This window comes from Oikopleura dioica, chromosome 2 (assembly GCF_907165135.1).
Source record: "Oikopleura dioica chromosome 2, OKI2018_I68_1.0, whole genome shotgun sequence".
NCBI classification, from domain to species: Eukaryota; Metazoa; Chordata; class Appendicularia; order Copelata; family Oikopleuridae; genus Oikopleura; species Oikopleura dioica.
Genome location: NC_137292.1, coordinates 4,921,756 through 4,934,141, shown reverse-complemented (window position 1 = coordinate 4,934,141; position 12,386 = coordinate 4,921,756). Strand labels below are relative to the sequence as shown.

The 12,386-nt window shown below is 41.6% G+C and overlaps 4 protein-coding genes across 5 annotated transcripts in view; 3 read left to right on the top strand and 1 right to left on the bottom strand.

Annotated features, from left to right (window-relative positions):
• The first annotated feature begins 3,331 nt into the window (after positions 1-3,331).
• On the top strand, positions 3,332-4,785 carry LOC145699613 (uncharacterized). The gene is made up of 4 exons (XM_081776887.1): positions 3,332-3,622; positions 3,663-3,793; positions 3,971-4,105; positions 4,206-4,785. The coding sequence occupies exons 1-4, from the start codon at positions 3,449-3,451 to the stop codon at positions 4,468-4,470; spliced, it is 705 nt and encodes a 234-aa protein (XP_081633013.1). The 5' UTR covers positions 3,332-3,448; the 3' UTR covers positions 4,471-4,785.
• Positions 4,786-4,966: 181 nt separating this feature from the next.
• Positions 4,967-7,107, top strand: LOC145697827 (uncharacterized). The gene is made up of 5 exons (XM_081775037.1): positions 4,967-5,293; positions 5,366-5,896; positions 5,970-6,422; positions 6,471-6,780; positions 6,821-7,107. The coding sequence occupies exons 1-5, from the start codon at positions 4,967-4,969 to the stop codon at positions 7,105-7,107; spliced, it is 1,908 nt and encodes a 635-aa protein (XP_081631163.1).
• A 339-nt stretch (positions 7,108-7,446) lies between these two features.
• The window catches only part of LOC145700305 (tubulin alpha-1D chain-like), a 38,408-nt gene continuing 33,468 nt past the window's right edge, over positions 7,447-12,386 (bottom strand). The window contains exons 1-3 of one of the 2 annotated variants that reach the window (XM_081777555.1): positions 8,861-8,981; positions 7,645-8,815; positions 7,447-7,598 (exon numbers count right to left, since the gene is read on the bottom strand). In XM_081777555.1, coding sequence (XP_081633681.1) covers positions 7,466-7,598; positions 7,645-8,815; positions 8,861-8,909 — 1,353 coding nt within the window. In that variant the 5' untranslated portion in view covers positions 8,910-8,981 and the 3' untranslated portion in view covers positions 7,447-7,465. Of the gene's footprint in view, positions 7,599-7,644; positions 8,816-8,860; positions 8,982-12,386 lie in introns of those variants that run through there. The other variant, XM_081777556.1, reaches the window with a different exon arrangement.
• LOC145697826 (Na(+)/citrate cotransporter-like) lies at positions 9,464-11,504 on the top strand. Its single transcript, XM_081775036.1, has 6 exons — positions 9,464-9,608; positions 9,645-9,954; positions 9,997-10,569; positions 10,610-10,867; positions 10,912-11,249; positions 11,290-11,504. The coding sequence occupies exons 1-6, from the start codon at positions 9,530-9,532 to the stop codon at positions 11,502-11,504; spliced, it is 1,773 nt and encodes a 590-aa protein (XP_081631162.1). The 5' UTR covers positions 9,464-9,529.

Here is a 12,386-nt window from a genome sequence, read left to right as displayed (position 1 = left end):
GGCGGTTGGGTTTTGGGGGAGGTGGTGCTCGGCGCTTAGCCATGAGTTTTCATGAAAATCGAAGAGGCAAACGCTTGGGCCGGGAATTCCAGCGCAAATGATGTCCCTTAGAAAATAAGAATGGAAAGCGATTTGCTCGTACCTGTCGGTGACTGAGCTCGAGCAAGCTACATGCTGACAGCTCGTTTTCTGGAACGGCCAGGCTCTGCCTGTGTACGGGTCGAAGATCAGACCCTTTTTGTGCGGTCGGAAGAGCAGGAGAAAATTACCCCAAACCCGGGAGGAGATTGGATAATGTTTCGAGGTCATTCGTTTTGAACTGATTTTTGAGATTTGAGTCCAGCCGATCTTTTCGGTCGACGAAGTCAGGAGGAAAATTCCATCTTGATCCTGCCCTGGAATTAATTATTGACTGTTCTGAGATGATGTGCTTACGATGGGCGACGGCATAAATTCGGGGGTTCCTGAAATTTCTGAGGTTCATCAATCTTGCACGCTGGGCCAGATTTTGCTTGAAGAAAACTCTTCTGAATATTTGAAAAGGAAGGCGGCGTAAAAACTCTTCTGCTTTTTCTCGCACTTCCTTTGATTTTCTATGTTGATGCAACCAAAAGCATCGATGGCTCACCTTATATTCGATCGTTGCAGAAATTTCTATGATTTTCAGCATTCGCTTTTATTGGTTTTTTAAAAATTTTATCAAAATTTGATTCAAAAATGACCATAATTTATTTTTTCTTGAAAACTATCCTTGATAGAAAGCGGATGTAAAATCTTCTTGACAATTTCGTCCATCTTAAGTTTCTAAGAGCCTTTATTCAAACAATTTCACCCGACTTCATGTCAATTTGACAATGAAGTCCATTAATAGTAAAATATAAAAAAATATTTTTTTCCTGCACCTGGGAGCTCGTGGTGTAGGTCGAGTGTCGCTGCGTATTCACAAAGCTACTCTCTTCAGTATTAGCGTACTTAAATTGAGATTACTCAAATTTAAGCCATGCAATTTATAGTCAATCATTAGCGCGTCAAAGAATGGGTTTCGAATCGGAACGCGGGGTACCTCGAACCCTAAGAATTCCGCGTCGACGCCGTTGGCCATCATGTGGTACTCCGCTTCGATCTCATCATCCGTATCGTCATCCCTTATATTTCCGGTTTTCTTTCAAATTATTCAAAAGAAGCCCTACCCGCTTGGTCCTGAGGACTCTTCAGCATCATCAGCAGCCTCTGCTTCTATCTCATCATCTTCCATTTGGAGCATAACTGCGTCCTCAGCATAATCAACAGCTTTGCCGCCACCATCTCCTCCCTTATCGCCTTTTCCGCCGACCCAGTTGTCCACATCCTCGCCACTGAATATTTATTTTTCGACCTTTTCATAAAAAAAATTTCAAACAAGGCAAAAATGGAGGTACAACTGGTCGCTCTGGAATTGAAATATCGAAAAATATTCTCGTCAGATTGTTTGACGAATTTAAAAGTATCCAATCCACTCCCCGAAATTGTCAAAGGGCCTCTGTTTCCGAGCTTCTTTCCCCGCTACAAAACGGCTATGGAAAAATATCGAATAAAAAATGGCTGAGCGGCTAAAAATCGCTAGAAACTCGACCATCATCAAGCGAAAGGTCAACATTAATTCCCCCTAGATCTTCATTATTCTCCTCCAGCTCATTGAGCTCATCGAATCCTTCCGACTCTGCCAAATGAGTTTTTACCCGATTTCCAAAAGAGGATTTTCGTAAAAGTAAAAAATCATTTTCCTTGTTTTTCGATGTCAAAACTTAGCTCTGACATGTCTGAGATGTCGAAGCAACTTGTCAAACTCTCTTCAATAACAAATTAAAACTTACCTGGAGCCTCCGTCGTCGTCGTCTTCTTCCTCATTAGCTGGGGCATCTGAAGGTCGAGTGGATTACGGGTATGAAACAATTAGGAGTTGGAGTGAACTACCTTTCGTCGACAAATCTTCTTCAAAATCGGCCGTCGCTTCTTCGGTTTCTTCTTCTTCTTCGTCTTCTAGCGCCTCGATTATGTCCATCTATTCAATTTTTTTTTATTCAAATTTCTCAAGAAAAGAATTAACCTCTGACATCTTCTGAGTTTCTTTTTCCCTCTCTCCTTCTTCTCAGAAATACGGAATGAAAAGAAAGTAATGTGCAGATTTCACAAGGACAGCTTTCCGATGTCCCTTGTCTCGAGTTGACAAAAAGGTTTTTCTTAATAATTACTCCGCCCGTCAAAGTGCTTGGTCTTAGATGAGAATAATTGATGAATTTTCTCGCCATATATTTTAATTACTAGCTTCAATATGGCAATGTTCTGTGAACAGTTTTACGAGGAAAAATGACTTGCTCATGATATATTTGTACATTTATATTATTAGTTATTAGGTTTAAGAACGGGCATTTACAATATTTCTGGAATCAAATATGAATGTCAAAATTTAACTTATTTATATAATTTTATTTTATTATAAGATTTGAAAAACAATTTTTTCAAAAATGATTTCTTTATTCAAAAATCTCTTCCTCGATTCCACCGTTCTCGGTCTTGTTCTCAGCTTCAAAAAGTGTGACTTTTCTGCTTAGAATAATAACGAGAGGCGAGAGTGATGGTAGTGACAGTGGGCATCTGAAATATTAATACGATCGCTCTGTGCCGATCTTTCCAATTCAATTGAGAGCGCTGACCACTGCCCGCAACATGCCAGACACAACAGCACCTTTATCAAAACATCAACCTCGCGCATTTTGATCGATGGCTCTTGCCTCGATTTCATTAACTTAATCGCTGTCTTTCTTTAGCAAAAAAATACGAAAAAAGGTCATCCTGAGTAAAAAACATTCCCGCTATTAAAAAATAAAACAACATCCTAAACAACTAAAAGAGGAAAGAAAAAAAGCTCTCGTGTCGTGCAGCTGCGCTTATGAGCGCGATCATAATGTCTTAACTGGCGCTATTTAATTTTGTGCTGTCTCGGCTAATCTTTGGGAAAGAAACGCGAAGAGTTATGACTCTGTGATAATGATTTTCGGTACTTTGATTTTTCTTCTTTTTATTTTACCAAGTTTATCTGAGAGATTTACGTCCAAGTTTGAAGAAATCAACGTAGAGTTTTGTGGCTTTAATCATAATGTCAGGGATTAAGGAGATCTTTCTAGAATCTAGATCGTTCTAGAAATTTTAATCTGAAAAAAGGGAATGACCTTGTTCAGCATTGTGTTTTTGCAGATGTTGCCTAGTTCAGTCTGAAGGACACGTAGCCTAAAATTTTTTTCAAAAAGAAATCTTCATCCTTGAAAAAGACTGTTTTATTGAAAGCCCGCATTTCTCGAAATGCTCTAGATTCGGCGATCATTTTTCAAAAACCTTTTCATCTTTGAAATCAACAAAAATCTGCTACTGCATCGACGATGATCGAAATCAAGTTGTTCTTCCAGAAAAAATGCTCTTTCGAAGCTTCAATTTGCAAGAATGCGCCTGTTTCGGGACCAAAGAATTTTGCGATTGTAGCGAGGACTTTCAGTTTTTCGATGGAAGTTGTTTGCCGATTCAGAGAGAAACGCGAAGCTCGAGAAAATGTGCTGAGAAGGAGATTCCTTTTGATGACGGATGCGGGGTATTAACGATCGGAAAAATGGCTATATTCTTTTTTCTAGGTCATTAGACAGTGTACCAGCGAAGAATTACGAGATTGCGGTCTACAAAGATGTGTTGGTATGACGATTCACAGCGAAGAATGTCATGGAAAGTCACATGACTGCGGAAGGGAAGACGATCTTCATAAGAAGTAAGGGCGACAAAAACACTAGGTTTTCTTTTGAGAAATATCTAGAAAGAGCATAAGATCTCAAATAAAGCGGCCTATAAACGCGTAAATGTCGATGAATCAGATCACTCCATAAAATTGCTCCAGACTTTCCTACCAACTAGACCACCCATACTTTCGTCAAAATGTCATTTTCAGAGTCCACCGCTGCTATCCGAATTCCGAGCCAGGAAAAGACAACGTCTTGATTTTCACGCCGAGACAAAATGGAAAAGCGCTCGTAAAGAATCAACCATGGAAGTCAGAATTCTCCAACAACTACTCACCAGAAACGTAAGTCGCTTTTTACCACCGGTCAAGCGGAAACCCACACTGACCTTAGCACTTAAAAAGCCATAAAAAACATGACGATCTTACTAATTAACTTATTAAGTTTACGTCTGACAAACAAGATCGTTCGCGAATTCGAGGTCTTGAAAGGAGAAATGAAGTCTGCTTTTCCGGATTTATTGGTCAATAATGTGAACATTCAAAAGTTTGGTCGGACGGAGGAAAATGAGATATTTCTCGAGCTGAAGTATATTGTCGATTTTACGGGGGAAATTCTCCCTGAGGCTTTTCAAGTGGAACTGAAGAATATTATCCACGAGAAATTTACAAGATCATTCAGGAAAGGGCTCATTTTTGCGAAATTCTAGAGCTAGAACTCACTGAGAGCCTTTTTCGAAGATCAAATTCAATCGAAATCGTGTTTAACTTCGACGATTTCGACTTCAAAATCCTCGATTATTCCGACTTCTTCCGCTCAAAACTTTCCTCCATCGACCCTTCAACCCTCCCAGAAGCGCTCTCTTACCTTTTATCCTGCGAAAAATGCTCGGTTTTTCAATCGAAGCCGGAGCAAGAAATGAGGATCGCGGATCAAAAACCGATGATGAATTCGATTGTTGGATCTGCTTCATTATGTGATCTGTGTGATGCTAAAAATGAGTCGCTTTTTGTTCAAGTCAAGAAATGAGATCAACTTTTCAAACGACCATAAATTGGCCTTTTCTTTTATTTTTTGGGCTTTTTTGAACCTTATTGATTTTGACAAACCATCATTATCAAAATTTTAATGACGAAGATATTCTGAATAGATTCAATTCATCTCAACCAAAGGCATCAGGAATCCCTCCTTTTTCCGGTCAGCTTATGGGTCTGTCTGAGAATCTGAAGAAAAATACAGTCGTTATTCTGGACCAATCTTTCCCATTTGACCTCTCCGTTGGAATTTTCAACACTCCTCTTTGGCTCGAAGACGGGATCGATTATTTCTTCCTCAAGCTTGAAGATTCCATCGGCTCCACCGGCATCGTTGAAATCAAGGTCTCAAGGGCTGGTTGCGAAAGAGCTCTAGAAACTGACAAGGATGTTTCTCAGCGACAAAGTCTCAAGGTCGTCCAATCGAATTTCATCATCAAGGATTTGAGAGAAGAAGAATTCGAATCGGCAGTTGTTCAGTCGACAAAATCGATTTATGTAAAAGGATCTTCAACAATGTTGATAAATTGAAATCAAGGAAGAGAATTTTTGAAGATCCTTTGTTTTCAGTCCGCTTTTAACGCTGTTGGAAACATCAAAAAGGTTGAATTCGTCGGTTTCATCAATACGACTTCTGATGAATTTTGTGAGGACTGCATCATTCTCGATTATGTTCTTTCTTTTTACGAGACGAAAATTGCCGAAGCAGATGGAGATTTTGATAAATTACTGCAAACCGGCATGGTTTCTGCTGCAGAGATTTTGAGAGCACTTTCTGGAAAGAAAATTTTTATCAGCCAAACGATCAAGCCCGAGGATCATCCAGAAGTCTCGAGATTTATTCAAGCTCTCTTTGCCATCGCGATTTTGCAAGTTCTTTACCTTGTGAAGGTTCTTTTTCTCGCCACTCCTTCGAAAACTGTCGTCTGGAAAGCAACTGTAGCAGTGATAACAGCGCTGACAACTGTCCAGATTTATTTTGAAGGAGAGACGTTTTTGAACTACTTGAGCGGGGAAGGATTGATGTTTAGCCCGGATCCGATGGTGGTTGGATTTATGGCTTATTTACCAGTTGTGCTGACGATTATTTTGGCTCTCAGGGTTTATTTCGTCGTCAAATTTAAAAGAGAGGCAAGTTTATCATGAAAAAACGGAATAAAAAGCAAAATTCTAGTGGAACATCGACGAAATCGACAAGTTATACCCTGCACAAACAGTCATTCTCCTCCTCAACCTTCTTTTTCATGATGTCCCGGAACTTGTTGTCCTGTATTTTTTCTACACTCGCTACAAACCTCAATCATTCGACTTGCGAATCAGCGCCCTCATTCCTCAAGCAATCGCTCCCTTCGCCGCCTTTCTCGTCACTGCCCTTCAAATCAAAGACCTTATTCAATATCAAAAAAGCTTCAAGCTGAGTAAGACCAAACTCCTCGTGAATCTCACGCTCTTGCCGATTATTCTCGTGACTCCATGCCTCAAATCTGCTGTGCTTATTTCCACCCTATTCACTCAACTAATGACTTTTACGACTGGAGCTACTTTCGACCCGAAACAGCAGATTTTGCACGGAATTGATTTCAACTCGATGAATGTTTCAAAAATTCAAAATGAATATGATGAACAGGTGCAAAACTCGCCAGCTAGGGTTAGGGCTTTTTGACGATGATTTTAGGTCATTCAAGGCTTGGAGAAATCCGTTATCAAAGAAATGTTTAAGCCCAGGCAAACCAACTGCGTCGAAATCTCCCTCAATTTCCTCGGAAAAACTGATTTTGTTGAAATCATAAGTCGCCCAGATCCATTCAAAGAAAACTGCATCAACGATCTAGAATGGGCGTTTCTCCTTGTTGTCCCCATGTTCATTTTCGGAATCATTTCGCTGCTGACTTTGGTGATAATTATATCCGCTCAATTTGATTTGAAAATTATGAAGAAGTTCAATTATGCTCAAAAACTCAAGGATTCGTTGGGACTTCATTCTTGTAAGACTCGTTTTGTGAATAATATTATTCAATTTTTCAGTAATTGCCGAAAGAATTACAAACATGGACGATCTCCTTAACAATTTATCATCAGAAATAAATGACGATTGGGCGGAAGATCCTTTAATCAAAGACCTGGTAAAAGAAGACCTAATTTCTGATGAGACTTTGGTAAGAAAAGAAGAAATTTGGATAAGAAAAAAGAAGGAAGAAGTTGAACCAAAAAAGAAGATACTCATCATTGAAGAACCGAAAAAGTCTGTACCGCTGTCTCAATTTGAAGCTGAAATAATTGGGAATATTTTCGAGAACGACAAAAGAAAATAAAAGTACAAATATCGAAATTTATTGATAATTAATAATTTATTATCATTTAAAGTACTGAAAGCTTTTTAAAGCGAGTAATAACCATAGTTAACTGGATAAAATACGAAGTAATTGCATCTCTTGCTTCATTTTCTGTTCAAATGTGAATTATCCGCCGAGCAGCCTTTTTATATCCAAATATAGGTTAACAATGTTGATCGCTTTAGGCTCATCGTAGCAAAAATCTATTTGACCAACCCAAAAAGATTTTATCACATTGTTTAACCGCGAGGTCTCATGACATGTTTTTGAAATTTGCTGTAAAAATGAAATTTTATTTGAAAAAAATGAAAAAGTTCTCCTGATTTGATGACAGAAATTAATATTCTTCTTCTTCGCCATCTTCTGCCTCGATCGAGTCGATTCCAACCTCTTCGTAGTCCTTTTCCAAAGCGGCCAAATCTTCTCGGGCTTCAGAGAATTCTCCTTCTTCCATACCCTCTCCGACATACCTAAGCGGCTTTTAATTGAAATCAAGGATGAAAATGATCGACTTACCAGTGGACAAAGGCTCGCTTGGCGTACATCAAATCAAATTTGTGATCGAGTCGAGCCCAGGCTTCAGCAATTGCGGTGGTGTTGGACAACATGCAAACTGCTCGCTGGACCTTGGCCAAATCACCTCCTGGAACGACAGTGGGCGGCTGGTAGTTGATTCCGACCTTGAATCCAGTTGGGCACCAGTCGACGAATTGAATAGTTCGCTTTGTCTTGATGTTGGCGATGGAGGCGTTGACATCCTTGGGAACGACGTCTCCTCGGAAAAGGAGGCAGCAGGCCATGTACTTGCCGTGTCGAGGATCGCACTTGACCATTTGATTTGATGGCTCAAAGCAAGCGTTGGTGATTTCGGAGACGGAGAGTTGCTCGTGGTAGGCCTTTTCAGCAGAGATGACGGGAGCGTAGGTAGCGAGAGGGAAGTGAATTCGAGGGTAAGGGACCAAGTTGGTCTGGAACTCGGTCAAATCGACGTTGAGAGCACCGTCGAATCGGAGAGAAGCAGTGATGGAGGAGACGATCTGGCCGATGAGTCTGTTGAGATTGGTGTAAGTGGGTCGTTCGATGTCCAAGTTTCGTCGGCAGATGTCGTAGATGGCCTCGTTGTCGACCATGAAGGCGCAGTCGGAGTGCTCGAGCGTGGTATGAGTGGTGAGAATGGAGTTGTAGGGCTCAACAACAGCAGTGGAGATTTGAGGTGCAGGGTAGACAGAGAACTCGAGCTTGGACTTCTTGCCATAGTCGACGGACAGTCGCTCCATGAGCAACGACGTGAAGCCGGAACCAGTGCCGCCACCAAACGAGTGGAAGATCAAAAAGCCCTGAAGACCCGTGCACTGGTCCGCGAGCTTTCGGATTCGATCAAGGACAAGGTCGATAATTTCTTTACCGATGGTGTAGTGGCCACGGGCGTAGTTGTTCGCAGCGTCTTCTTTGCCGGTGATGAGCTGTTCGGGGTGGAAGAGCTGGCGGTAGGTTCCAGTTCGGACCTCATCGACGACGGTGGGCTCAAGATCGACGAAGACGGCGCGAGGGACGTGCTTGCCAGCGCCGGTTTCCGAGAAGAAGGTGTTGAAGGAATCGTCTCCGCCGCCGATGGTCTTGTCGGAGGGCATCTGTCCATCGGGTTGGATTCCGTGCTCGAGGCAGTAGAGCTCCCAGCAGGCATTACCTGAATAAAATGATAAAAGAATGTCCTATTCGCAAAATATCTTACCCATCTGGACACCAGCCTGGCCAACATGAACAGAAATGACCTCTCTCATCTTTGCAAAACGAGCTTCAAACTTTTAGTCTGCTAGCAAAAGCGTCAAAAAATCGAATGAAGCCTTCTTCCCCCAAAACCGAGCCAAAGAAAAAAGCGCCCCTGTCCAAATAAAATTCAATTGTTGAGTCCAACTCTTCCATTGTCTGTGTTTTCGTTGCTATCATGGCTATTTACGCTAAGCTTCGGCAAATAAAATCGATTGATTTGAATGGAACATGTCCGAGCGGACGGAAGCGATTGTTAGGACAGGTTAAATTTGCCAACAAAAAGACGGGTTCGCTTCAAAAACAAGAATCTTTGCCAAAAATTTTTGCCCGGAAACTTGAGTTCTCGAAAATTCTTCAATGATTCTAGGGCAATCGGGCGATTCTTATCTATATTTGAATGACAAATGAATTTCCAGCTTTCAAAGCCCCTCGGACCCGACAGCGGAAGCTCTCTTTTGATGATTTTGCAGCTCAGAGTGACAGTTCTTAAGTGCTCCTTGACAAAGTTTACCCTAGGCCAACAAATCTTTCTCAGATTTCTTTCTATAAAAATGTCACGGTTTACCAAAATCGATTTATAAAGCCGTTTTTATGTCTCAATAAATATAAAAAACAGAGAAAACTCTAAAAAATGGGCGTAAAAAGTTGCTTCCGAAGATTTTTTAATGCAGAGATTTGGAAATTTAAGGACTCGCTTATCACTGTCCTAGGTACAGTTAACCCTCAGTAAGCCTTATCATATTTAGTCCCTCTTCTTTTCCTCCCCCTGATCGTCATCGACGGAGAAGATGACATCCCCACGACCGATGGATCCGGCGTCGTTTATAGTTCGAAAAAAGTCGCGCGCTTTGGCTACACCTTAATTGTCATGGGAATTTACTGGATCACGGAATGTCTTCCTCTTCCCGTGACAGCGGTTCTGCCTTATGTTCTCTATCCTCTTCTCGGCCTCCGATCAGCTGGAAGCGTTTCGATCAACTACATGAAAAACACGAATTTTCTCCTTTTCGGCGGCCTTATGGTCGCGATTTCAATCGAAACTTCTGAACTTCATCGGTAAAATGTTTCTAGAGAAAGTTTCATCAAAAAATTTTTCAGGCGTTTGGCGCTTTTGACGCTGAAAATTGTCGGCTCAAGTCCAAGACGGCTTCTTTTGGGCTTCATGCTGATCGGTTGGTTTCTTTCAATGTGGATTTCAAATACAGCCGCAGCGGCGATGACGATTCCCATCGCAATCGCAGTCATTGATGAGCTGAAAAAAACTGAAGAAGACGCCCAAAAAGGAATTGAAAACGCATCGTTCGAAGAAGCAGATAAAAATGAAATTGAAGTAGTCGAAGAAACAGATTTTGACAGAATCGAAGTAAAGCCAAAACGATCGAAAAAATCGTCAAAAGCGGAAAATATCGGAAAAGCAATTCTTCTCGCCATTCCTTATGCCTGCTCTGTCGGGGGTACTTCTACTCTCACCGGGACGGCCCCGAATCTGGTGTTGAACGAGTACTGGGCTGAGCAATACCCCGATTCGCCAATTTCATTGAGCTATACTGAGTGGATGGGCTTTGGCATTGTCAATTCCATCTGCATCCTCATCGTCATGATTGTCTATCTCAACGTTTTCTTCATCGGAATCAGATGCGACAGCAACAAGGAAGAGGAAATAGCCGTCAGGTAAACATTTTTTCCAGATTTTTTCTTTTTCCTTTTCTAGTAAAATGATCGAGAGAAAATACAAAGAACTGGGAAAAATTTCAATGGAAGAGCTCATCGTCTTGATAACGTTCATTACTTTGGTGATCATGTGGTTCTTTCGATCGCCAGGATTCATGAATGGCTGGACGGTTTTGTTCCCCGAACCCAGCTTCATTTCCGATGGTGTTCCTGCCGTCTTTTTCGGGGTCCTACTGTTTCTGTTTCCAGCGGAAAAGAGCGGCTTTTGGAAATGTCCTCAAGAAGGCCCACCTGCTAGGTGAGCTTCATTGGGCTTCATTGTTCCTTTTTATTGATTTCTAGAGCGATTCATTCGTGGAAAAGCCTCAATGAAAAAATGCACTGGGGAATTCTCCTCCTCATCGGCGCCGGCTTTGCCATGGCCGACGGATCTGACGCTTCTGGCTTCTCAACTTGGGTCGCGAAGATCCTGGCCGATCTCGTTGGCGACCTGGAGAAGTGGGCGATTGTCCTGGTTGTCACAATTGTCGCGGCACTCTTCACTGAAATTTGCTCAAACACGGCCGCGGCTTCGTTGTTTATTCCAATCTTAGGAGCTCTTGCGAAGGAGTTATGCTTGCATCCGCTAAGCTTGCTGATGCCTGCTGTTTTGGCCTGTTCCTTGTCCTTTATGCTTCCAGGTTTGGTTGTATTAAGGGTCTCCCAAGCTTATTTTTTCAGCCGCGACGCCGCCAAATGCAATCGCTTTCGGATCCGGTCGGTTGAAGGTCACGGACATGATCAAATCGGGCGCAATGGCGAATATCATCGGAATCCTCATTGTTAATTTGATCACTGCCAGTTATGGCGCTGCATATTTCGACTTCAACGATGAAGATTTTGTCAACTGGGCTAATTTCACTTCCTGTCCTGGCTATAATAAAACTAGAATTTAATAAATATAACTAAAACGAAGAAAAAAATCCGATTTTCAGCCATTTTGAAAGAATAATCTCGAACAGTTCGACTCGAACTCACTTCAAAAGTGGTCATTGAGGAAGTTTACCTTTAGTCAACAAATAGTTATGAGATTATCGTTACCGAGATTTACCAAAAAGAAGTATATTTACAGATTAACAGACGACTGCCAGAGTAAAATGGGAGCAAAAGATTGCTTTCGAAGATTTTTTAATGCAGAGATTTGGAAATTTAAGGACTCGCTTATTACTTTTCTAGGTACTGATCATTCTAGGAAGGCTTCTTTATTTCTAGTTCCTCTTCTTTTCCTTCCCCTAATCGTCATCGACGGAGAAGATGACATCCCCACGACCGACGGATCCGGGGCCGTTTACAGTTCAAAAAATGTCGCGAGATTTGGCTACTCGCTTATTGTGATGGCAATTTTTTGGATAACTGAATGTCTTCCCCTTCCTGTAACAGCGGTCTTGCCCTATGTTTTCTACCCTCTTTTGGGAATAAGATCAGCAGGCAGTGTCTCGATCAATTATATGAAAAACACAAATTTTCTGCTTTTTGGAAGCCTGATGGTCGCAATTTCTATCGAAACTTCTGAACTCCATCGGTATCACGATTTTTGTAGTCATTTTTCTATCATTTTTAGGCGGATGGCGCTTTTGACACTGAAAACAGTTGGGTCAAGCCCTCGACGACTTCTGTTAGGTTTCATCCTTATCGGTTGGTTCTTGTCAATATTCATTGCGAATGCGGCAGCGAGTGCTATGACGATTCCGATCGGAATTGCAGTCATTGAAGAGTTAAAGAAAGTCCAAGATGACAAGCAGAAAACTGGGATCGACAACGAATCATATGACGATTTC